At 39.5% G+C, this 27,316-nt stretch overlaps 1 protein-coding gene and 1 long non-coding RNA gene across 20 annotated transcripts in view; both read right to left on the reverse strand.

The window, feature by feature from the left end:
* The window catches only part of MLLT10 (MLLT10 histone lysine methyltransferase DOT1L cofactor), a 245,921-nt gene that overhangs the window by 152,989 nt on the left and 65,616 nt on the right, over positions 1-27,316 (reverse strand). For 17 of the 19 annotated variants that reach the window (XR_004258396.1, XM_032243907.1, XM_032243917.1 and 14 more), the window contains 2 exons: positions 12,188-12,242; positions 3,070-3,179 (listed from right to left, as the gene is read on the reverse strand). Coding sequence is in view for 17 of the 19 variants with exons in the window: in XM_032243907.1 (XP_032099798.1) it covers positions 3,070-3,179; positions 12,188-12,242 (165 nt within the window). In the remaining 2 variants the exon portion in view is untranslated. Of the gene's footprint in view, positions 1-3,069; positions 3,180-12,187; positions 12,243-27,316 lie in introns of those variants that run through there. The other 2 variants (XM_032243919.1, XM_032243920.1) reach the window with 2 other exon arrangements.
* LOC116527119 lies at positions 1,494-2,321 on the reverse strand. Its single transcript, XR_004258397.1, has 2 exons — positions 2,008-2,321; positions 1,494-1,930 (listed from the first exon to the last, which is right to left on the reverse strand). It is a non-coding gene; the product is annotated as an uncharacterized LOC116527119 (long non-coding RNA).

Raw genomic sequence — 27,316 nt, forward strand, 5'->3', positions numbered from 1 at the left:
AAAAAAAAAAAAAAAAAAAAAGAAAATAAAAATAAATAAGAAAACCAAAGAGTCAAAATGCAGTTTGTGATTCTTTTGCTATAAATAATATTTCTAGGAAAACAGCTATGAGTTTCCAAGATCAGACAGTAATAATGCAACACTGTTAATTTCCTTATTTTGATGGCACACTATATTTTTCCAGGAGAATAGCCTTCTTTATGGGAAATTCTGAAGTATTCAGGGGTAAGAGCATATTATATTGCTAAGTTACTCTCAACGGTTTATGGAAGGACTCTCTGTACTACTGCTGCAATCTGTAAGTAAGTTTTAATTCTTTTAAAATTAAAAAGAAAAATAAGGTTTTAAAAAATGAACTTCAAAAGCACTAAAAAAACTGTACATTAATACAGAGATTTTTTGCACAGCATCAAAGGCAGAAACAATAAAGAGAATTTGGGTAAATTACCTAAAAAATGTAAACTTCTACATTAGAAAAAATTAACCTGCTAGAATTTTTTTTTTTTTTAAGACGGAGTTTCACTCATATTACCCAGGCTGGAGTGCAATGGCGCGATCTCGGCTCAACGCAACCTCCGCCTCCTGGGTTCAGGCAATTCTCCTGCCTCAGCCTCCTGAGTAGCTGGGATTACAGGCACGCACCACCATGCCCAGCTGATTTTTTGTAGTTTTAGTAGAGACGGGGTTTCACCATATTGACCAGGATGGTCTCGATCTCTTGACCTCGTGATCCACCCACCTCAGCCTCCCAAAGTGCTGGGATTATAGGCTTAAGCCACCGCGCCCGGCCCCTGCTAGAATTTTTTAAAACAAACGTTAAATTATGGGTAATAACACACACAGCAAATATATAAGACAACAGAGTATTACCTCTAATATAAAATACTTTGTAAAAAAAATTATAATATTAAAATAAACAGATATTCAAGGTCAATTAATAAACATGAATAATTTTTCTTAAAAAAGATTTAAAATAACTAACCTTGGCCAGGCACGGTGGCTCATGCCTGTAATCCCAGCACTTTGGGAGGCAGAGGTGGGCAGAGTCAAGGTCAGGAGTTCGAGACCAGCCTGGCCAAAATAGCAAAACCCTGTCTCCACTAAAAATACAAAAATTAGCTGGGTATGGTGGCACATGTCTGTAGTCACCACTATTCCAGAGGCTGAGGCAGAAGAATTGCTTGAACCCAGGAGGCGGAGGATGTAGTGAGCCCAGATCTCACCACTGCACTCCAGCCTGGGCAACAGAGCAAGACTCCATCTCAAAAAAAAAAAAAAAAAAAAAAGAAGGAGGAGGAGGAAGGAAAGAGGGAGGAAGGAGGAAGGAGGAAGAAGGAAAAGGGGAAGGGGAAGGGGAAGGAGAGGGAGGAAGAGAGGGAGGGGGAGGGAGGAGGAGGAGGAGGAAGAAGAAAGAAGAAAGAAGAAGAAAGAAGAAGAAGAAACAACTAATCTTACTTACCAGTACTCAAACAAACTCATCCAAACATTTTAACTTTTTTTTTTACTAGAAAGAATAGCAAAGATTTTTTTAAGGGTAACACAGTGTACCTAACATAATAAAAGGCTATCAGCAATTTCACATATAGCTAATACAGGGTAAGTTCTAGAGGACAATTTCACACAATGTTTTTACTGAAGCTTCCAAATGTTCACACACTTTTACACAGATGCTATCAGTGTATACTAAATGCCAGACACCAGACTAGGCCCTTCAACCACAAAGGGTTGCTTAATTAAATTCGCAGTTTGTTGAATCTCATGGTAGTCTGTATTACAGACTAAGTATCTATTAAAAATACAGCAGAAACACAATTTATTGACACACAAAAGATGCTGGGTTAAGAAGTTTCAAAAGCAAACAAAAAATATAAACAACATGATTCAACCTTTTTGTAAGTACATACTATAAGCCAAAATACACAGCAACAACCTACATGAAAAAATATAAACAACATGATTCAACCTTTTTGTAAGTACATACTACAAGCCAAAATACACAGCAACAACCTACATGAACCTGAATAAGATTTTGAATGATTTTTGTCTTATATTTATTTACTTGTCTCTATTTTCAAGTTTTTAAAATAAATATTAATTACATAATAAAAAGGTTTTTTTTGCAGAAAAACATTGAAAATCTCAAAACTGGCTGCAATTTCTTCCACAGATGGAACATGTAAGTTCAATTAAATAGTAAAACTATATTTAAAGAAACACTGGGTAATGGTGAAACCTAAAATGCAGAGGAGAATAAAATAATAATATACATATACTAAAAGAAGAAAAATATACAGGAAAAAAATAAAATCTTAAATTTTTTTTACAGGCGCGGTGGCCTATGCCTGTAATCCCAGCACTTTGGGAGGCCAAGATAGGCAGATCACCTGCTACCAGTCTGACCAACATGGAGAAATCCCATCTCTACTAAAAATACAAAATTAGCCAGGCGTGGTGGCGCATGCCTGTAATCCCAGCTACTCAGGAGAGGCTGAGGCAGGAGAGCCACTCGAACCTGGGAGGCAGAGGTTGCAGTGAGCCAAGATCACACCATTGCACTCCAGCCTGGGTAACAAGGGTGAAACTCCATCTCAAATAAATAAATAAATAAATAAAGCCAACAATAAAAACCATATCTTGGGGTACAAATAACTTTACAGGGGAAGACAAGTAACATTCTGATATAGGACTATTTTTCAAAAAAGAATCTATGATACATTTTAATGAATATTATGCAAAATAATAATTCAAATTTAACAGACTCTTGATACTTGAAAAAGCAAAAGAGGTCAGTAATTCATAAAAGACCAATCTGTAAGGATTAAATAATCTGTAAATAGAATACTAAATACCTAGGTTACTATGAAAGGTAACATAATTTTGCTTGCTTTGTACTCCTGTGACCTTAGTAACATACAGTTTAATAACTGTAGCATGGTATGGTAATTTTTTTTTCCAAATCTCCCTTAATTTTATGGAGACCTATAATCTTAAAAACACAAAACTTCCTACTCCCAGTTTTAAAAACCAAAAAGTAATAGCCAAACAGTAATAAAATAATATCCACTGTACCTTATTATAACGATCATGCGGAACAGACTGTAAAACAATTGGTTCCATTGTGGAAACATTGGCAAATTGTACCTCTGGAATATAGAGGGCACAAACCACATGGGCCCAACCTAAAAATAAGTAAATAAATATCATCTTTTCAGTTTTATCAAAAGCAAATTAACACCATTAACTTCCTTAACAGATCCCTTAAATGCCTATTGAAACAAATGCACAACAAAGACATTAACAGATTCTCATTGCTGTCTTACTTCCATTGCTTGAAAATACTCAAACCACTACTAAAAAAAAAAGAATTCTTAATCATTTTCCCACTTATAATATACAGTAAATAAAGGGAAACATTTATAAATTCAGATGCTAGCACTAACACTTCTTATACAGGCAGACTAAATATTCAGATCAACATTACTTCTGAAAACCACTATAAAAAGTTTTTTTAAAAGTTTAACACTTACAATAAAATTAGTAATTTAATCTTAATAACTTTAAATGTCAACATTAAATTATCATATTTTATCTTAATGTCAACATTTTTAATATTAGTAATAATCATTTTACTATTTTAATTTGAAAAGTTTTAAATTTGATATTAAATATTAACATTTATTTAAATTTTTAAAATGAGACTGAAAATATTAAAATGCTAATGTGATAGTGAAGAGTTTCTGGGCTCAAAATGGAAAAGAAAGGAAGTCCAAGGTTTTGGCCACTTTTGCCCAGGGAACATTTGCCTACTTCAGAGAAAGCAGCAGTGAGGATAAAGGGTGCTTTTGACAAACTCAGGGACCTAACAGTACAGGGATGTACATCCACAAACACCCGAGCGACAAAGGGAACAAGTAAACCCCTCTCCTCCTTTCAGATGCAACAATGAAGCGCAAACCAGAGGTAGGAATATACTAAAAGTACATAGACCATGAAGAGACTGCAGCAGGGCTCTGGCCATCTTAAACTCTTGAAATTTGATGAAGGTAATCCTAAATTACAAGTCCCAAGACACCAAGGAGATGCAAATACACATCCTCTCTAAAAGAAAATAGTATCATCTTGGCTACAAATAATTTCTACCTTTTTTTTTTTTTTTTTTTTTTTTGAGACAAATCCTTGCTCTGTTGCCCAGGCTAGAGTGCACTGGCGTGATCTTGGCTCACTGCAACTTCCTCCTCTCAGTTCAAGCAACCTGCCTCAGCCTCCCAAGAAGCAGGGATTACAGGTGCCCACCACCACACCTGGCTAATTTTTGTATTTTTAGTAGAGACAGGTTTCACTATGTTGGCCAGGCTGGTCTGAACTCCCAAACGCATGTGATCTGCCAGCTTCAGCCTCCCAAAGTCGTGGGAATACAGGTATGGACCACTACACCCAGCCTAAAATTTCTTAATTACATATAATTTTCAGCACAATAACAAGTACCAAACACATGATAGACAAGATAATATAACTGAAAATAAGCAGAAACAAGAAAATCAAAATAGATCAGTATTCTGGAGTTACCAGATAAAGATTTTAAAATAAGTATGCTTAATATGATTAAGTACACACAAGACAAAATTCTAAATTGACGCAAAGAACTGAAAACTATAATAATAAAATTCCAGAAGCAAAGCAGAAATTTAGAAGTCAGCCAGGCGCGGTGGCTCGCACCTGTAAGCCCAGTACTTTGGAAGGCTGAGGCGTACTGCTTAAGCCCAAGAGTTCAAGACCAGCCTAGGCAGACTGCGTAAGCCCAAGAGTTCAAGACCAGCCTAGGCAACAAACTGAGATCCCATCTCTACAAAAAAAATAATGAGCCAGGTACAGTGGCATGCACCTATACTCCCAGCTACTCAGGAGGTTGAGGTAGGAGGACTGCTTGAGCCCAGGACTTGGAGGCTGCAGTGAACTATAATTGTGCCACTGCAATCCAGCCTGGATGTGAGAGATCGTATCTCATGAAGAAAGAAAGAAAAAAAAAAAAAGAAAATCAATGCGTGGGATTAACAACTGTTTAGACATGGATGAAAGAATTAGCAGGAACAAAACAGGTCAGAAGAAGAAATCCATAATGTCAGCATAAGACACAAAAGAAAGAAATACAAAAAAAGGGATAAGACATGAAAAATGTAATAGGCAGGCAGGTCTAACACACATGTAATCAGAGTCTCAGAGAAATATGCGAGAAAAAATGGCATGAAAGCAATATCTGAATTGATAACACGTAAAAGTTTTCTGGAAGAGAAAATTCAAAGCCACTGACTGAGGAATCACTATAAATCAGAGTAAATAAAGATATACACCAAGGCACATTAGTAAAACTACAGAAAACTAAGGGAAAAAAAAGAAAATCTTAAAAACAAAAGACAAGTTATCAAACAAAAAACTAGATAAAGCCAGAAAACATTTTTTAAAAGATTTCCATTAAAGGTAACACCAAACAATTTTCCTTTAGTAACAGGAAAAGTGATTCCAGAAGAAAGTTTGGAACTGAAGAAAAATATAAAGAGTGATAAACATGTAGCTACATTTAATAGACAACGAACATACAAAACAATAATGCCTTCACTCATTTACAGTACAGATGACTACTTACATTAAAAATTAAAACACTGGTAGGGTTTGTGATGTATGTAGCTTTCCTATAAAACTATAACAAAGACCAGGCATGGTAGCTCATGCCTGTAATCCCAGCACTTTGGGAGGCCAAGGCAGGTAGATCACAAGGTCAAGACATCAAGACCATCCTGGCCAACATAGTGAAACTCTGCCTCTACTAAAAATACAAAAATTAGCTGGGTGGGGTGGCATGTGCCTATAGTCCCAGCTACTCAGGAGGCTGAGGCAAGAGAATCACCTGAACCCAGGAGGCGGAGGCTACAATGAGCCAAGACCGCACCACTGCACTCCAGTCTGGCGACAGAGCAAGACTGTCTCAAAAGAAAAAAAGAGATTGGAAGAGGAACAGGTAAAAGATGTCTATAAGATGTCTACGTGGTTTCATTCTACATTTCATGTTAAGTGGTACACAGAGGCCAGGTGCGGTGGTTTACACCTATAATCCCAGCACTTGGGATGGCCAAGGCATGTAAATCACTTGAGGTCAGGAGTTTCAGACCAGCCTGGCCAATACAGCAAAACCACATCTCTACTAAAAATATAAAAATTAGCCAAGTGTCAGGTGGTGTGTGCCTATAGTCCCAGCTACTCAGGAGGCTGAGGCAGAAGGACTGCTTGAATCCAGGAGGCGGAGTTTCCCTGAGCTGAGATAGTGCCACTGCAGTCCAGCCTGGGTAACGGAGCGAGACTCTTATCTTAAAAGCGGGGGAAAAAAAAAAAAGTGGTACACATGGTAGAATGAATTTACTGGTATGAAAATCATAATCCTAACAGAAACCACTAGATAGATAAATATAAATACTTGTGTATATATAGGAAGAGATATGGCCAAAAAGGCAATTTAAGGCAATTTAGTATAATTAAATTTAAATGCGATACTAATTAGCTGCATTTTTAAACTCAGTATAATACAGCACTAAAAAATAATCACAAAAAGAACAGACGATAAATAAGGGGGAAAAACCAGTATTAAGAACAAATAGCAGAAGACCTCTACTTCTGTCCAAGATAGACCAAGATAGTCAAGAGAAAGTCACAAGGGAAACTGGAAAATGTCTTGAACAGAATGGCAACAAATATGAAATGTATCAGAACTTGTTAGACATACTCTGGGGGCAGTGGCTCATGCCTGTTATCCAAGCACTCACTGAGCCAAGGCCTGCGGATCACTTGAGCTCAGGAGTTTGAGACCAGCCTGGGCAATACGGTGAAATAAGGTGGCATGCACCTGTATTTCCAGCTACTTGAGAGGCTGAGACAGGAGGATCGCTTGAACCCAGAAGGTCAAGGCTTCAATGAGCCAAGATCACACCACTGACCTCCAGCCTAGGTGACAAACTGAGACCCTGTCTCAAAACAACAACAACAAAACACACACACACACACACACACACACACACACACACACACACACACACACACACACACAGCTTGTGGGATTCAATAAAAGCAACAGAGAGGAACTTATACTATCTACATTTTCATTAGAAAGGAGTATCTAAAATAAATGACCTAAGATTCCACCTTTGTAAGTTAGAAAAGAAGAGGAAAACATAACACATACTAAGTAGTAGGAAGGAAATAATAAAGAGCAGAAGTGTAAAAAATACAAAACAGGGAAACGGCATAAAAAATTAACAAAGCCCAAAATTTTCTTTAAAAAGGTCAACAAAAAGGCCGGGCGCGGTGGCTCAAGCCTGTAATCCCAGCACTTTGGGAGGCCGAGGCCGGTGGATCACGAGGTCAAGAGATCCAGACCATCCTGGTCAACATGGTGAAACCCCGTCTCTACTAAAAATACAAAAAATTAGCTGGGCATGGTGGTGCGTGCCTGTAATCCCAGCTACTCAGGAGGCTGAGGCAGGAGAATTGCCTGAACCCAGGAGGCGGAGGTTGCGGTGAGCCGAGATCGCGCCATCGCACTCCAGCCTGGGTAACATGAGTGAAACTCCGTCTCAAAAAAAAAAAAAAAAAAAAAAAAAGGTCAACAAAACTGAACAATCCTTTTTGGACTGGTCAAAAAAAAACAAAAATAAAAGCAAAGGAAAAACCAGAACACAAATCACCAACATCAAGAATAACAATGGAGTAATTACTACCAATGCTAGCAAAATTAACAAAACAATAATAAAATACTATTGGCAGCCAGGTGTGGTGGGGCCCACACATGTAATCCTAGCACTTTGGGAGGCCAAGACAGGTGCATCAAATGAGGTCAGGAGTTCAAGGCCAGTCTGGCCAACATGAGGAGATCCTGTCTCTACTAAAAATACAAAAATTAGCTGGGCATGGTGGTGCCCACCTTAATCCCAGCTACTTGGGAAGCTGAGTCAGAGAATCACTTGAACCTGGGAGGCGGAGTCTGCAGTGAGCCAAGATCATGCCACTGTACTCCAGCTTGGTTGACAGAGCGAGATACCATCTCCCAAAAAAAAAAAAAAAATACTATTGGCAATGTTAGTCTAACAATTTCAGCAACTTATACAAAGTAGTCAAATTTCTTGAAAAAATAGAGCACACCAAAATTGACTTAGGTATATAAAAATAGGCCAGGCCCAAGGGCTAATGCCTGTAATCCCAGCACCTTTAGAGGATGAGGCAGGAGGATGGCTTGAGTCCAGATGTTCGATACCAGCCTCAGCAACAAAGTGAGACCACTTGTCTCTACGAAAAATACAAAAAAAATAAAATTAGCCAGGCCATTTTGTGTTCCCAGCCATTCAGGAGGCTGAGGCAGGAGGATCACTTGAACCCAGGAGTTTGAAGCTGCAGTGAGCTATGACTGCACCACTGCACTAGCCCAGGTAACAAAGTGAGACTCTGTCTCAAAAAAAAAAAAAAAAAGAAGTGTCCCTATAATTTTGCCAAAAACAAATTTATCAAAAATTTTCCCAGAAGTTTCAGTTTCTCATGAAGTTTCACTGGTAAATTCTACATAGAAGTCAAAGAAAAATAACACCAAATTTGCACAAACTGTTTGATTTTAAGTGACCAGCATAACCCTCAATAAACACCTGACGAAACCAGTATAATTTTTAAAGAAATAGAAAATGAAAGTAAACAGCAAATATAAAATATATGTCTGGAGTTAGCCAAGTGAATTTACAGTATCCTAAGAGTTTCAGAGGATTCAGAAAGAGGAAAAAAGCACATAGTAACATTAACTTTTTAAATTAATAGAATAGAATGGAATGAGTGAAACAAACCAGAATAGGAAAGACAAATACAAAACATTTAATAAGATGGAAGGTTTACATCAGGTGTAATGGCTCATGCCTGTAATCCCAACACTCTCCAAAGCTGAGGCAGGAAGACCACTGGAGCCTTGAGTACAAAGCTACAGTGAGCGAGGATCCTGCCACTGCACTCCAGCCTGAGCAACAAAATGAAAACCTGTCGCTTTAGGGAAAAAAAAAAAAACACACACACACACACTTTGAAATAGTGACGGCCTTTGTAACTAATGTATCAAAATACAGAAGTCATGAAAGATTAATGTATTCAACAAAATAAAAATCAAAAACTCATGCATGGTTAAAAAAAAAAAGTTTTTTTAAAGCACAATATAAATAAACACTAGATGGGCAAAAATTAGTCCAACTCATATCAAAACAGCATAATAATATATGAGGGGCTCCTTATGAACGCTCCAATAAGTCAAACTAAAAAGATCAACAACCACAGCTGGGCATAGTGGCTCATGCCTGTAATCCCACCACTTTGGGAGGCCAAGGTGGGTGGATCCCATCTCTACCAAAAATTTAAAAAATCAGCTGGGCATGGTGGCATGCGCCTGTAATCCCAGCTATTCGGATGGGTGAGGCAAGAGAGTCGCTTGAACAAGGGAGGCAGAGGCTGCAGTGGGCCAAGATTAAGCCACTGTACTCTAGCCTACATGACAGAGGGAGGCCCTATCTCAAAAAAACAAAAAAGATTAACAACTAAATCAAAATGCAGACCACAGAAGAGAAAAAAACAAAATGCTCTTCAAACTATAAAAATATGTCTACTTCACTAATGTTAAGAGAAATGCAAAACTACTGCTTGGATATACAAACTTTCACCTGTTAGACTGCCGAAGATATGAAAAACAGCTTTTTTATTCATATATTGGTAAAACTGGGAACATATATTGGTAAAACTGCAGTTCTGCCCTGTGAGGAGAATGATTTGGCACTATCTATCAAAATTAATTGCAAAACTCCTTTGACCCAATGTTTCCACATCTGGAAATTAATAATCCTACAGATATACTTGTATACAAGCAAAATGACATATATACAAGAGCTAGTCATCAAAGTAGAAGATAAGGAAGTGCATCAACAACTGACTGATAGATAACATGGTTAAAAAGAAGAAAAAAGGTTGTATACTGGTAACAAGATAAATTGTTCAGGCCGGGCATGGTGGCTCACGTCTGTAATCTCAACACTTTGGGAGGCTGAGACAGGTTCATTTGAGGTCAGGAGTTCAAGACCAGCCTGACCAATATAGTGAAACCCCATCTCTACTAAAAATTAACCAGGTGTGGTGGCGCATACGTGTAATCCCAGCGACTTGGGAGGCTGAGGCAGGAGAATCGCTTGAGCCCAGAACACGAAGGTTGCAGTGAACTGAGATCACACCACTGCACTCCAGCCTGGATGAATGAGCGACGCTCCATCTCAAAAAAAAAAGGGGGAAATAAAAGAAGAACAGATAAATTGTTCAGCGAAATAAATTAAGATGCAAAGTGCAGAAGAGTATACAATATTAACCCTTTTGTATAAAGATGGAGGAAGTAAGTATTTGTCTATTTACATTTGAATATGCAAAAGAAACCTAAAAAGATATTCAAGAAAGTAATAATTACATGGTAGCAGGAAAGCTGTTGAGGAACTGGGTAGATGGGGAAGAGGAGTAACAGGAAGAGTTTCCAATATATTTTAAAATTTTGTACAATGTGACTGTATAATATAGTCTGAACATTAAACCGCAAAATATATATAGCTAGCCAAAATAATTGTATTTTTCCTTTTTATTTACTCACACCGTTATGCTAAAACTACTTCAGAGGTGGCTATCCAAAATGGAGAACGGCACAGTAACTAAACCTCTACTTTTTTTAGTTGCCTTATCAAATATGCCATGGTCTAATAAATTAATATCTACATATTTCAGAATAGTACTGAGCTATTGAGAAATATGATTTCTCTGACAATAACTAAAAATGGGGAAGAAAATGGGCAATATACAAGTGTCCATAGAAAAGCATACCAAAGTGTGATACAAACATCAGTATTTTTTTTTTTCTGAGACAGAGGCTCACTCTCATCCATCCCAGGGCTGAAGTACAGTGGTGAGATCATGGCTCACTGCAGCCTCGACCTCCTAGGCTCAATCCATCCTCCTGCTCAGCTTACCAAGTACCTGCCACTACAGGCACACACCACCATGTCTGACTAAGTTTTTTAAATTTATTTACTTTCATAGAGACAAAGTCTCCCTCTGTTGCCCAGGCTGGTCTCAGACTCCTATGTTCCAGTGATCCACCTACCTTGGCCTCTCAAAGAGATGGATTACAGGTGTCAGGCAGCATACTGAGGCTAAAGGTGAACATTTCTCTATATTCAAGCAACAAAGATTCTCAGAGTTACATAAAATTAACACTCACTAGAAACATCATCTGTCTAGAGATATATAAAACAGAAAAAAAGAATCTAAAACAACAGATTTTACATCTAACAACAAAAAAGAAATGTGGTTTATTTTTTAAAAATAATTCCTAATGCAAGAAATTATATCCATTAAAAAAAAAAAAAAACTTTTTTTTTTTTTTTTTTGAAGACAGGGTCTCACTCTGTCGCCAGGCTGGAATGCAGTGGCGCAATCTCGGCTCACTGCAACCTCCGCCTCCCAGGTTCAAGTGATTCCCCTGCCTCAGCCTCCTGAGTAGCTGGGACTACAAGCAAGCACCACCAGGCCTGGCTAATTTTTCTATTTTTAGTACAAATCAGGTTTCACTATGTTGGCCAGGCTGGTCTTCAAATCCTGACCTCAAGTGATACCTTCTGCCTCAGCCTCCCAAAGTGCTGGGATTACAGGTGTGAGCCACCTCACCCAACCAAAACGAGTAAAAATTTTAATTAGAATTTTGTATTTAATAGATCATTTTTCATAAAACAGCTAATGCTTAAGTTTGTCCACAAAGCAGAAAAATTGTGGGTCAATACAATAAGGATTCATAAATTATAACCATTACTGTTAAAAATAGTAGTAAGCGGCCAGGCGTGGTGGCTCACACCTGTAATCCAAGCACTTTGGAGGCAAAGGCGGGCAGATCACCTGAGGTCGGGAGTTGAAGACCAGCATGACCAACATGGTGAAACCCCGTCTTTATAAAAAATTAATTAATTAATTAAATTAATTAAATAGTAGTAAGCACTGTTTAATTTCATGAAATAAAATAAACTACCAGATATTTGAAAATACTCCACCACCACAGTTTTCAATAAAATGTTTTTCAAGAAATCTCTGCACTTACCCCCATTATCTGTTCTTTTTAAAGCTCCATCCTTATGAGGACAAAGTTCACATCTCTATAAAAAAAAAAAAAAAAAAGAAAGAGGTAATGAAGAAATCTTTCAGGTTATCAAAAATGTAACATCTTCCCTGCAACTTCAAAACTACTGAAAATGTGGGGGCAGCATTTGTACTAGTTGCCCCCTGCCAGAAGAATATTTCAGAACTTTCTTCACAAACAGTTGTTCTCCATGACATGTGATCTTCTTCAGCGGGCAAGTAACTTTGTTAAACTACATTTTAACTTTTTTAACTCCTACCACAGGCCAGGCACAGTGGCTCACACTTGTAATCCCAGCACTTTGGGAGGTCGAGGCTGGCGGATTACCTGAGGTCGGGAGTTTGAGACCAGCCTGACCAACATGGAGAAGCCCTGTCTCTACTAAAAATACAAAATTAGCTAGGCATGGTGGCACATGCCTGTAAATCCCAGCTACTCGGGAGGCTGAGGCAGGAGAATCAATTGAACCCGGGAGGTGCAGGTTGTGGTGAGCTGAGATCATGCAATTGCACTCCAGCCTGAGCAACAAGAATGAAACCATCTCAAAAACAAAAAACAAGCAAACAAAAACTCTGGCCACAATTTTTTACAACTTACATTAATAAAAACAAAAAGATGCTGGGATTTTTTTTAAGTGGGGAGCAGGAGAAAAAATGAAAAGGTCCTCTCAATTTAAGAATGGGGCAAGGCTTTTAACATCTGCCTGCGAACTGTTTACTTCTTGTCTTACCATCAGCTAGGATGACTGTAGTCAAGTAGCTCTGGTTTCTCTTAAAAAGCCAAACTCAAAAAAAAAAAAAAAAGCCAAACTCAGGCCGGGCGCAGTGGCTCAAGCCTGTAATCCCAGCACTTTGGGAGGCCAAGGCAGGTGGATCACGAGGTCAAGAGATCGAGACCATCCTGGTAAATATGGTGAAACCCCGTCTCTATTAAAACTACAAAAAATTAGCTGGGCATGGTGGCGCGTGCCTGTAGTCCCAGCTACTCAGGAGGCTGAGGCAGGAGAATTGCCTGAACCCAGGAGGCGGAGGTTGCGGTGAGCCGAGATCGCGCCATTGCACTCCAGCCTGGGTAACAAGAGCGAAACTCCGTCTCAAAAAAAAAAAAAAAAAAGCCAAACTCAAGAATTTACCATTTTAATTTAAGTGGCAAGAACTGATCTCATATATGCTGATCTCCCTTCTGAAAAGAATGAGGCTAATCAGCTATTATTATTACTCAAACATAATGGTACTCAAAATTTACTGTGGATCCCTCTCCCTCCCATCCTCAGGATTTAAAACCAAAAATAAATGTAGAGCCAGTACTACCACTTCTTGTGAAACACCATAAGTTTCAATGGCATTGTCTTACTATGAAGAGTATGTTCCTGAAAGTCACACTTGAGTATTATTTATATCCCACCTTGTTCACAAAAGAGGTTTTGTCACTTATGATATAGTAACATAGGCCAGGCACAATGGATCACACCTGTAATCCCAGCACTGACGCAGGCAGATTGCTTGAGCCCAGGGGGTCAAGACCAGCCTGGGCAACATGGCAAAACCCCACCTCTACAAAAAAAAACAAATACAAAAGTTAACTGGGTGTGGTGGTGCGCACCTGCAGTCCCAGCTACTCAGCAGACTGAGGTGGGCAGATCAATTGAGCCCAGAAGGTCAAGGCTGCAGTAAGCCATGATTGCACCACTGCACTCCAGCCTGGGTGACAGAGTGGACCCTATCTCAAAAAAAAAAATACACACACACACACACATTATTTATATACAAACACATACACACACACATACTATATATATATATATGCACACTGTATATACACATACTACATATATATACACATATATATGTGTGTGTATGTGTGTATATATATTACGACAAAAAATTGGAGTAAAAAATTAAGTTGAGCCGGGCGCGGTGGCTCAAGCCTGTAATCCCAGCACTTTGGGAGGCCGAGGCGGGTGGATCACGAGGTCAAGAGATCGAGACCATCCTGGTCAACATGGTGAAACCCCGTCTCAACTAAAACTACAAAAAATTAGCTGGGCATGGTGGCGCGTGCCTGTAATCCCAGCTACTCAGGAGGCTGAGGCAGGAGAATTGCCTGAACCCAGGAGGCGGAGGTTGCGGTGAGCCGAGATCGCGCCATTGCACTCGAGCCTGGGTAACAAGAGCGAAACACCGAATCAAAAAAAAATTAAGTTGAAGGCTGGGCGCAGTGGCTCACGCCTGTAATCCCAGCACTTTGGGAGGCTGAGGCAGGCGGATCACAAGGTCAGGAGTTCGAGACCAGCCTGGCCAACATGGTGAAACCCTGTCTCTACTAAAAATACAAAAAGTTAGCCAGGCATGGTAGCACACACCTGTAATCCCAGCTACTCAGGGGGCTGAGGCAGGAGAACTGATTGAACCCAGAAGGCAGCGGTTGCAGTGAGCTGGGATCGCACCACTACGTTCCAGCCTGGGCTACAGAGCAAGACTCCATCTCCAAAAAAAAAAAAAAAAAAAATTAAGTTGAAATGGTTTTAAAAGTACAGAAAGCATAAACTGTAAAAGCCTACTGAGGCTGGGTGCAGTGGCTCATGCATATAACCCCAGCACTTTAGGAGGTCAAAACGGGAGGACCACTTGAAATCATGAGTTCAAAATCAGCCTAAGCAACAAAGTGAGACCTCGTTTCTACAAAAATAATTTTTTAAAAAATAGAGCCTATTGATAATGTTTAGAAATTTGTGCCTCCCAATCTCATGTAAAAATATAATCCCAATGTTGAAGGTGGAACCCTAGCAAAAGGTGTTTGGGTAATGAGGGCAGATCCCTCATGAATGTCTTGGTGCTGTTCTTGTGTGTTTCTTGCTATTATTAGTTCATGTGAGATCTGATTGTTAAAAAGAGCCTAGCATCTTGCTCCCTTCTCTCACCACGTGACACTCCTGCTCCTCATTCCCACTCCTGCATGAGTAAAAGCTTCCTGAGCCTAAAGATGTTGGTGGTATGCTTGCAGAGCCTGCAGAACTGTGAAGCAAATAAAACCTCTTTTCTTTCCTTTTTTTGAGACGGTGTCTCACTCTGTTGCCCAAGCTGGATGAAGTGCAGTGGTGTGATCTTGGCTCACTGCAACCTCCGCCTCCTGGGTTTAAGCGATTCTTCTGCCTTAGCCTCCTGAGTAGCTGAGACTACAGGCACATGCCACCATGCCTGGCTAATTTCTGTATTTTTAGTAGAGAGAGGGTTTCACCATATAGGCCAGGCTGGTCTCATTCTCCTGACCTCGTGATCCGCCCACCTCTGCCTCCCAAAGTGCTGGGATTACAGGTGTGAGCTATCACACCCAGCGACCTCTTTTCTTTATATTAACAATCTACCCAGTTTCAGGTATTCCTTTATAGCAACACCAAACAGACTCATAGCACTGTATTTCTTGCCTTTCAGTATTTTACTCTCCTGATTTTCCTCTTACCTCTTTGGCAGCACTTTCTGATCACCCTACCAAACCTTTAAATGGTGAAGTTCCTCAGGGCTCTGGCCTAAGACATCATCTTATTTCATGTGAAACACTACATAATCTTATTCATTGTCCAAATTTCCATTACCAGCTAAATTATAAAACAGTGACTCCCAAATTTTATCTATTTGTATCCGTCCTCAGGTTCAAGTGTAAAACTCTATATGCTACATAAACACTTTATTTTGACACAGTCTCGCCCTGCTGCCCAGGTTGGAATACAGTGGCTTGATCTCAGTTCACTGCAACCTCCACCTCCTGGGTTCAAGCAACTCTCCTGCCTCAATTTCCCAAGGAGTTGGGATTACAGGTGTGTGCTACCAGCTAACTTTTTCTATTTTTAGCAGAAATGGGGTTTCGTCATGTTGCCCAGGTAGCTCTCAAACTCCTGGCCTCAAGTGATGTACCCACCTCGGTCTTCTAAAGTGCTAGGATTACAGGCGCAAGCCACCACAGCCAGCCTACATAGACACTTTAAATGCTTCACAATATATGACAAAACCTGCTCTTCCTGCTCTTTCCATATATTGGTAATGATATTTTCAATGACACATTGTTCATGCAAGACACCTAGTATACATAATCTTTGACTACTTCATACCTTACTCCCTAACCTCACTTTTAATCCACAACTGTATGTTGCCCTTCCTCTTCCTAAATACTGGTGAAATCTCCCTGTCTCTCTCCATCTCTACTATTACCCTACTTAAAGCCAGCATCACCTTTCATCAGGACCACTTCAGTCACCTCCTAAACACAGGAGTCCCCCAGTTATCCATGGGAGAAACAATCTAAGAACCCCAGTAGGTGTCTGAAACCACAAATGGTGCTGAGCACCTGCTATGTACACATACCTATGAAAAAATTTAATTTATAAATTAGGCATAGTAAGAGATTAACAACAACAATAAAACAGAACAAACTGGGTGTAATGGCTCATGCCTATAATCCCAGGACAAATTTGAGAGGCCAAAGCAGGCTGATCACCTGAGGTCAGGAGTTAAAGCTCAGCCTGGCCAACATAGTAAAACCCCATCTCTACTAAAAATACAAAAAAAGTCACTGAACATGCTGGCACACACCTGCAGTCCCAGCTAAGTAGGAGGCAAAAGAATTGCCTGAACCCAGGAGGGTCCAATCACCTCCCTCCTTTAACATATGAATTACAATTAGAGATGAGATTTGGGTGGGGATACACAGTCAAACCCTATCAGTTATGTACAGTAATGTCCTGGGTTTTCACATTCACTCACCACTTATTCACTGACTCACCAGAGCTACTTCTAGTCCTGCAAGCTTCATTCATGGTAAAGCCCTAAGTAAGTGCACTGGTGTTCTTTTTTTCCTTAAATCTTTCATACCATTATTTTGACTGTACCTTTTCTATGTTTAGAAACACAAATACTTACCATTATGTTAAGCTGCCTACAGGATTCAGTAATGAAATGTACAAGTTTGAAGCCTAGGAGCAAAAGACTATATACTATATAGCCTAGATATGTAGTAGGCTATACAATCTAGCTTTCAGTATATTCTAGGGTGATTGTGCAATGACAAAATCACCTAATGAGGAATTTCTCAGAACACACCTCCTTCCTCCATTACACATGATTCTACCTTACCATACTCTACTCACCTATTTTCAAAGAGGTTGACCATGGGTAACTAAAACCAAGGAAAGCAAAACCAAAGATAATGAGGAATGCCTGTAGTCTCCTAATAGTCACTCTTAACCATCACCAATCTGCAGAATGGACTTTTCACAACAACACAACGAATTACAGAAATGCAAATCCATACATATCACCACCCACTTAAAAACACTTTGACAGGCCGGGCTCAGTGGCTCACACCTGCATTCCCAGCACTTTTGGAGGCCCAGGCAAGGGATCATGAGATCAAGAGATAGAGATCATCCTGGCCAACATGGTGAAACCTGGTCTCTACTAAAAATACAAAAATTAGCTGGGTGTGGTGGCACATGCCTGTAATCCCAGCTACTTGGGAGGCTGAGGCAGGAAGAATCACATGAAACCCAGAGGCAGAGATTGCAGTGAGACGAGATCCTGCCACTGCACTCCAGCCTGGGTGACAGGGCGTGACTCGGTCTCAAAAAAAAAAAAAAAAACTTCAATAGTTTCCCTCGATCGTACACCCCTTCTTATCTCCACAACTCTCCTCCTTCCAACATTTCACTTTATGGGCAACACTGCCTTTTTCTTCTTTCAATTCTATAAATTCTCCAGAGCTCACTCCTACTTCAAAGGCTTTAAACGGGTTGTTTTTACTCTAAATGGAATATTATTCACTATACCCTCCTTTGCAGCTGGGTAACTTCTATTTGTCCCTCAGGTTCTTGCTTAACATCACTTCATCAGAGACAGTGTCTCTGAATCTACAGATCAGGTTAGGTGCCATATTATGATTTACCTATGCTTTCCTTCTTGGCAATATAGTAAAATTAGCTAACTAATTAAGCAATTAAGTTAACTCGTCTGCTAGATTATAAGCTCCATTTTATGGCTATAGTTACCCCTAACATCAGGCACAGTCTCCAAGCAAAATAACTCGAAAACTACATGATCAAGGGATAGACTAAACAAAATCACAAACATCCCATTGCTGCTATAACCAAAAAAAAAAAAAAGAAAAAACAGAAAGAAAGAAAAAAATTTAATTTTAAAAAATAGGCTGGGCGAGATGGGCTCATGCCTGTAATCCCAGCACTTTGGGAGGCCAAGGAGAGCAGATCACCTAAGGTCAGAAGTTCAAGACCAGCCTGGCCAACATGGCAAAACCTCGTCTCTACTAAAAATACAAAAATTAAACAGACATGGTGGTGTGCACCTGCAATCCCAGGTACTCAGGAGTCTGAGGCACACTTAAACCCGGGAGGCAGAGGTTGCAGTGAGCTGAGATGGCACTACTGCATTCCAGCCTGGGTGACAGAGCAAGACTCTGTCTTAGGAAAAAAAAAAAAAAAAAAAGTGAACATTCATTTTTATATAATTTCAATGACACACCATAATCCCATTCTTTTGGACAGTGATTAAGCAATGTGAACCAAGAAAAAAATCCAATTTAATTACTTCACTTCTAGACAGCCAAAGTAATTACTTCACTTCTAGACAGCCAAAGAAAATAATATATAGCATTTGTAAATTACCTTTGTGTTATCAGTATATCATTTATATACTTTACCTTCAAGACATGATAAATGTATGTACAACTATATTTTATATAACCATTTATAACTATAAAACTTTATAGAAGTCTGGCTGGCCACAGTGGCTCACACTTGTAATTTCAGCACTTTGCGAGGCCAAGGCAGATGGATCACTTGAAGTTAGGCGTTCAAGACCAGCCTAGGAAACATAGAGAAACTCTGTCTCTACCAAAAACACAAAAAATTAGTTGGGTGTGATGGTGCAAGCCTGTAGTCTCAGCTATTCGGGAGGCTGAGGTGGGAGGATCACTTCAGTCCAGGGAGTCAAGACTGCAGTAAGCTGAAGTCACATCACTGCACTCGAGCAGGCTGGGTGACAGAGTGAGATCTCATCTCAAAATAAAAAGTTTAATGCCATAACAATGATGTAACTAATTCACTACTTACAAAGATTTTAACCAAGTTTAAAAAAAATTCGCTCAACATTAAAAGAAAACACACAAAATAGGCCAGACGCGGTGGCTCACGCCTAACATCCTAACACTTCAGGAGGCCGAGGCAGGCAGATCATGGGGTCAGGAGTTCGAGACAAGGCTGGCCAACATAGTGAAACACGTCTCTAATAAAAATAGCAAAAAAAAAAAAAAATTAGCCAGGCATGGCAGTCTACACCTGTAATCCCAGCTACTTGGGAGGCTGAGGCAGGAGAATCACTTGAACACAGGAGGCGGCGGTCTCAGTGAGCAGAGATCACACCATTGCACTCCAGCCTGGGTGACAGTGCAAGACTCCACTTCAAAAAAAAAAAAAAAAAAAAGACACAAAATATATAAATAGGACTGTGGTAAGGATACGATTATGAATGATTTCTTTGCTCTATTCCAAAATCTATCATTTCCTTTATAATGTGAAGTTTTATAGAAATACATCACTAAATGCTAATTAAATCTCCCCACTAAAGACAAAAATAAGTAGTAGGCCAGTCGTGGTAGCTCTTGGCTATAATCTTAGCAATTGTGGGGGGGCAGAATGGGACAAATCATTTGAGCTCAGGAGTTGGAGACCACCCTAGGCAACAAGGCAAAACCTATCTCTACTAAAAATAGTGGGATTACAGACATGAGCCACGGTGCTCGGCCAGAAAAAAGTTTTAGAACAGGTATTACAATTAAGTTCTATTCAGTCAATGAAAAAAAAACCTGTAACAAACAAAACAGGATGCTCACCAAAAAAAAAAAAACTGGAAGCTGAGCACAGTAGCACCAGTGTCTATTCTTAAATACTCAGAGGGCTGAGGCAGGGGGATCACTTATGCCTGGGATTTCAAGGCTGCAGTAATATAATTGCACCAGTGTACTCTAGCCTGGGCAAAAGAGCAAGACTCAGTCTCAAATTTAAAAACACACACACACACACACACACACACACACACACACACACACAAGAAAGAAAATAGCTTAACAACAAATCTGAGATGACAAAAGAGTCAGTGAACTTGAAGCTACATGGATAGATAGAATCTAATCTGAAAAAGAGCACATAGGCCAAAAAAGGGGCGGCAGGCTGGGTGCTTCAGGATCTCACATATATAACCAAAGGCCTAAAAAAGAAGAGAGAAAGAATATGAGGCAGGAAAGAAAATTTTCAAGAAATGATGGCTGAAAATTTCTTCAATTTGAAAATAGACAAATTTACAGATTCAAGAATCTCAGCAAACTCCAAAAGCCAAATGCCTTGCTAAAAAGCAAACAGAGGGAAAAATCTTGAAGGACCAAAAGAAAATGTCACATTTCACAGAGTGAACAGTGGCTGGATGAATGGCAGATTTCTTATCACAAAATATGGAAGCCAAACGAAAGTAAAATACTTAAACTGCTAAAAGATAAAGCACTGTCAACACAGAATTCTATACAACCACAATAACCTTAAAAAATACAGGTAAAAGAGATACTTTCAAATAAAAGAAAGCAAACATAATTTATCTCCAAAAGATATGCCCTGCAAGAAAGGCTAAAGAAATTCTTCAGAATTAAGAGAAATTATGCTAGAAAATGCAAATCTTTACAAGACAAAGACGACTACCACAAATGGTAAATATCTGGGTAAACTTAGAAGACTTGTAGCTCTTAAGTTCTTAACATTACATTACTGAAAGCCAAACTTATATTGTTCTTTTTTGCAGCTTATATGTAGATCCAACACACATGACAACAGCATAAATGACAGCAAACAGAGGTGATGTAAAAGAATAAGTTACAAGCTTTGTACACTTTACAACTTTTACAACATTAGCCATAAGTGGTAATACTATATAAACAGACTGAAAAGAGTAAAGAAATATATTTAAGTTGCTAGATGAATGTTTAAAAGAAATAAGCTGAAACCCTTCCTGATATTATATACAAAAATTAACTCAACGTGATTGCAGATCTAAATGATAGAGCTAAAACTTTAGAAAAAAACAGAAGAGGTAAGTCTTTAAGGACTTGATTGAACAAAAATTTTTAGACACAACACTAAAAGCAGAGGCAACAGAAGAAAAGAGTTTACCAAACCTACAGGCTTTTTTGTTACAAACAAAACCATCATAAAAGTAAAAGGATGGAAGAAATATATTTACAAGTCACATGTCTGATAAGTAGTTTGTATCCAGGATAATGAGCTCTACCACTCAAAACTAAAAAACTATGTAGCCCAGTTAAAAAACTGAACAAAGGGCCGGGCACAGTGGCTCACGCCTGTAATCCCAGCACTTCGGAAGGCCGAGGCAGGTAGATCATGAGGTCAGGAGTTCGGGACCATCCTGGCTAACACAGTGAAACGCTGTTTCTACTAAAAATACAAAAAACTAGCCGGGCGTGATAGTGGGCACCTGCAGTCCCAGCTATTCGGGCGGCTGACACAGGAGAGTCACTTGAACCTGGGAGGCAGAGGTTGCAGTGAGCCGCAATCACGCCCCTGCACTCTAGCCTGGGTGACAGAGCAAGTGAAACTCTGTCTCAAAAAAAAAAAAAAAAAAAAAAAAACTTAACAAAAGATCTAACTAGACATTTCTCCTAAGAAAATATATAAATGACCAATAAGCACATGAAAAGATGCTTAACATCATTAATCATTAAGGATTAAAAATCAACACCAGGCCAGGCACAGTGGCTCACGCCTATAATCCCAGTGCTCTGGGAGGCCTAGGTAGGTGGATCACCTGAGGTCAGGGGTTGAGACTAGCCTGGTCATCATGGTGAAACTCCATCTCTACTAAAAATACAAAAATTAGTTGGACGTGGTGGCAGGCACCTGTAATCCCAGGCGCTCAGGAGGCTAAGGCAAGAGAACGCTTGAACCTGGGAGGCGAAGGTTGTGCTGAGTCAAGATATCACACCACTGCACTCCAGCCTGAATGACAGAGTGACACTCTGTCTAAAAAATAAATAAATAACTATAACGAAAAAAATAAACAAAAATAAACACCACAATGAGATAATACCTTATGCCCTGTGGGATGGCTAAAATCAAAAACCAAACAATAAAAAATGTTGGCAAAGTGATGGAGAAATTGAAACTTTCATATATTGTTGCTGGATAATTTAAAACGGTACAGCCTCTTTTTCAGTTTTTCAAAAGGTTAAACAGAGTTACAGCATGAAACAAAAATCCTACACCTAAGAGAACTGAAAATAAATGCCGGGATTTACAGACAAATGTTCATGATAATAACATTATCTATAATATTGCAAAAGTATATACAACCTAAATGTCCATCAATTAATGAATGAGTAAAGAAAATGTAGTATAGCCATTCAATGGAATATTATTTGACAACAAAAAGGAACAAAGTTCTAAGAAATGCTACAAAACAAATGCTTGTACATTATGCTAGGGGAAAGAAGCCACTCATAATACACTATACAGTATATGATTCCATTTATATGAAATATCCTAAATAAGGATAGAGATAGAATGAATATTAGTGATTGCCAGGAGCTAAGGGAGTAGGGTAATGGAGAATGACTGTTAATGGACCAAAGAGCTTTTTGAGGGGATGTAAGTGTCCTAAAATTGATTGTAGTGATGTACAGACTGTCTCAAAAATAAATAAATAGTGTATTAGCACACATAGAAAAGTAAAACTCAATCACATGGTGTCTGTAAGAAACATACTTTTTTTTTCTTTTTGAGACAAGAATCTTGACTCTGTCGCCAGGCTGCAGTGCAATGGTGCGATCTTGGCTCACTGTAACCTCTGCCTCCCAGGTTCAAGCGATTCTCCTGCCTCAGCCTCCCAAGTAGCTAAGACTGCAGGCATGTGTCACCATGCCCGGCTAATTTTTGTATTTTTAGTAGAGACGGGTTTCACCACGTTGGCCAGGATGGTCTTGATATCTTGACATCATTATATGCCTGCCTCAGCCTCCCAAAGCACCGGGATTACAGGTATGAGCCTCCGCGCCTGGCCAAGAAACACACTTTAAGTGAAGACACAAACAGCTCAAAAGCAAATAGATAGGCTGGGTGTAGGGTGGCTCACGCATGTAATCCAAGCACTTTGGGAGGCCAAGGCAGGCAGATCATGTGAGGCCAGGGGTTCGAGACTAGCCTGGCCAACGTGGCAGAATCCTGTCCCTACTAAAAATACAAAAATTAGCCAAGCATGGTGGCACACACCTGTAGTTCCAACTACTAGGGTGGCTGAAGCAGGAGAATTGCTTAAACTTGGGAGGTGAAGGTTACAGTTAGCCGAGATCACAACACCATACTTCAGCCTTGGTAACAGAGTGAGACTCCATTTAAAAAAAAAAAAAAAAACAAACAACAAAAAAAGATGGTGAGTGGCTACACAGTAAAGAGAGGTAGGGACATTTCACAGTAAGTCAGACAATGAAGAAGTCAAAATTATAAATGTATGCACCTAAAAACAATGCTTCAAAATATATGAAGCAAAAAATTAGCATAAGGCATAGTCAGTGCCCCAAACATTGTAGGATATTTTAGCATCCCTCTTTGTGATTGACACAACCAGACCAAAAAAAAAAAAAAGGACCAATCAAGACAGATAATCTGAGCAATGTTAAAACCACAATAAACAGTCTTTTCAGGTGAACTGAGTGCATTCACCATGAAAGAAAACATACTGAGCCACAAAGCAGGACACAATGAAATGAAAACAATGGAAATCATGCAGATTATGTTTCCTAACCACATTAGAAAAACAGATAGATATAAAATTAATGATCTAGCAGCCAGGAACAGTGGCTCATGTCTGTCATGGCAGCACTTTCAAAGGCCAAGGCAAGAGGATCACCGGAGGTCTCGAATTCGACCAAGACCAGCCTGGCTAACATGGTGAAACCCCATCTCTACTAAAAATATAAAAATTAGCTGGGTGTGGCGGTGAGTGCCTGTAATCCCAGCTACTCAGGAGGCTGAGGCAGAAGAATCACTTGAACCTGGGATGCAGAGGTTGTAGTGAGCCAAGATTGCAGCACTGCACTCCAGCTTGGGCGACGCTGCAAGACTCTGTCCATAACATAACACAACACAACACAACACAACACAACACAACACAACACAACGTAAGTAGGGTTCTACCTAAAGAACCTATAAAAGAGCAAAGTAAACCCAAAGTAGAAAAAAAAAAAAGAAAGAAATAGTAAAAAGAGCTGAAGAAAATGAAACAGAAAAGTAACAGAAAATCTGAAGTCAAAGTTGGTCCTATTGTCAGAGGCCTCTGAACCTGAGTGACAGTCACAGAATGAGATAAGAGGTTGGCACAAGATACACGTCATAAAAACCTTGCTGATAAAACAGTCTGTAATAAAGAAGGGGGCCAAAACCCACCAAAGCTAAGATGGTGACAAAACTGACCTGTGGTAGTCCTCGCTGCTCATTATACACTAATTATAATACATTAACATGCTAAGAGACACTCCCACCAGCGCCAAGACAGTTTACAAATGCCACGGTCTTAAAAGGGGAGGAATCCCCAGTTCTGGGAATTGCCCACCCCCTTCCCAGAAAACTCATGAATAATCCACCCCTTGTTTAGCATACAATCAAGATATCCTCAGAAAAATGGGCAACCAGTGGTCCATGGCACTGCTCTGCTTATGGAGTAGCCATTCTTTTATTCCTTTTTTTTTTTGGAGACAGAGTTTTGCTCTGTTGCCAGGCACTAGGCTGGAGTGCAATGGTGTGATCTCAGCTCACTGCAACCTCTGTCACCCGGGTTCAAGCAATTCTCCTGCCTGAGCCTCCCGAGTAGCTGGGACTACAGGTGTGCGCCACCAGACCCAGCTAACTTTTGTATTTTAGTAGAGATGGGGTTTTACCATGTTGGCCAGGATGGTCTCAATCTCTTGACCTTGTGATCTGCCCACCTGAGCCTCCCAAAGTGGTGTCATTACAGGCGTGAGCCACCACGCCCAGCCCCTTTTCTTTCTTAATAAACTTGCTTTTACTTTATGAATTTGCCTCAAATGCTTTCTTGCACAAAATCCAAGAACCCCTCTCTTAGGGTCTGGACTGCCCTTCTCTTAGAGTCTGGATTGGGCCCCCTTTCTGGTAATACTTTGGAAAGGCCTACAAAGTTGACAATCTGCAAGCTAAATTACTTTTTTTAAAAACAGGAAGAATACGAATTACTACTATCAAGAATAAAGGGGGAATTACCTCCATGATCCCAAATATATTAAAAGGGCTAAAGATTATTATAATGACTTTATGCTAACAAATTCAAAAGCTTAGATGAAAAAAATTCTTTGAAAACAAAACTTACCAAGACTGACAAGACAAAACAGAGTATCTGAGGAGCGCTAAGTTGAATTCATTATCAAAATCCTTCCCCTAAAAAAAACTTTACAGACTCAGATTTTTTCATTAAGAAATTCATTCAACCACTAAAGAAAAAAGAGCATCAATCTCACACAAACATTTCCAGAAAATAGAGGAGACAGTACTTCCCAAATCATTTCTAAGTTTAGCATGTGTAATACCAATGAATATACCAATACCAGCACCTGACAATAAGCAACAAGATTACACTAAAATCCCTCACATACAAAGATGCAAAAATATTTAATATTAGCAATTTAAATCCAACCATATATAAAAAGAATAGGCCAGCTCCAGTGGCTCACACCTGTAATCCCAGCAGTTTGGGAGGGCAAGGCAGGAGGATCACTTGAGGTCAGGAGATCTCCCAGGCCAACATGGTGAAACCCCATCTCCACAAAACAATTAGCCGGACACAGTGACACTCGCTCATCATCCCAGCTACTCGGGAGGCTGAAGCAGGAAAATCGCTTGAACCTAGGAGGCGGAGGTTGTAGTGAGCAGTGATCACGCCACTGTACCCATCTCCAAAAAAAATTATAAAAAAAAGAGTAATACACCAAGACATCAAGAGGCATTTAGTATAACATTTGAAAATAAAACAAACAAAAAAAAAAAAATGAAATTTACATTAATATCTTTAAAAATACAGCATCATCTCAATACATACAGAAAAAGCTTTTGAGAAAACTCAATATCCATTCATTACATAAACTCTCAGGGGGCCGGGCGCGGTGGCTCAAGCCTGTAATCCCAGCACTTTGGGAGGCTGAGGCGGGTGGATCACGAGGTCAAGAGATCGAGACCATCCTGGTCAACATGGTGAAACCCCGTCTCTACTAAAATACAAAAAGTTAGCTGGGCATGGTGGCGCGTGCCTGTAATCCCAGCTACTCAGGAGGCTGAGGCAGGAGAACTGCCTGAACCCAAGAGGCGGAGGTTGAGGTGAGCCGAGATCACGCCATTGCACTCCAGCCTGGGTAACATGAGTGAAACTCCGTCTCAAAAAAAAAAAAAAAAAACTCTCAGGAAGCTAGGATTAAACCTTATTTAACCTGTGTATTCTCCGTGGCATGGCATGACAACTCCTCCTGGGGCCTGTGACTATAAGAAACTATCTTTTCGATGGCAGTCATGCTGAGTACTGTTGGCCTTGCCATATCTAAATAATAATAAAACCTATATTTGAAAACAATCTGATAAAGTTCATCAATAAAACCCCTACGACTGACTTATAATTAATGGTATAACACTGAATGCTCTGCTCAAAGAAAGAAAACAAGATTAAGTCCATTCTGTAAAGGATGAGAATAAAAGGAATTACAATTGAAGAAAAAAGAGAAAAAACTGTGTTTTACGACAATCATCTATTAGAAAAATCTAAGTAATCTACCAAAAAAACTAGTAGAATTAATATGACTTAAGTAGGGTTGTAAGAAACAGGTCAACATACAAAAATCAATTCAAACTGATCAATAGATTCAAGGCAATTACAATCATGATCCCATCAGCCTTTTATAGAGAAGACAGAAAAGACATTACTAAAATTCATATGGAAACATGAAAGACACAGAATATTCAGAACTTTGAAA

The sequence above is a fragment of the Sapajus apella genome, unplaced genomic scaffold (assembly GCF_009761245.1).
Source record: "Sapajus apella isolate SASKATOON/1434 unplaced genomic scaffold, GSC_monkey_1.0 scaffold53, whole genome shotgun sequence".
Lineage (NCBI taxonomy): Eukaryota > Metazoa > Chordata > Mammalia > Primates > Cebidae > Sapajus > Sapajus apella.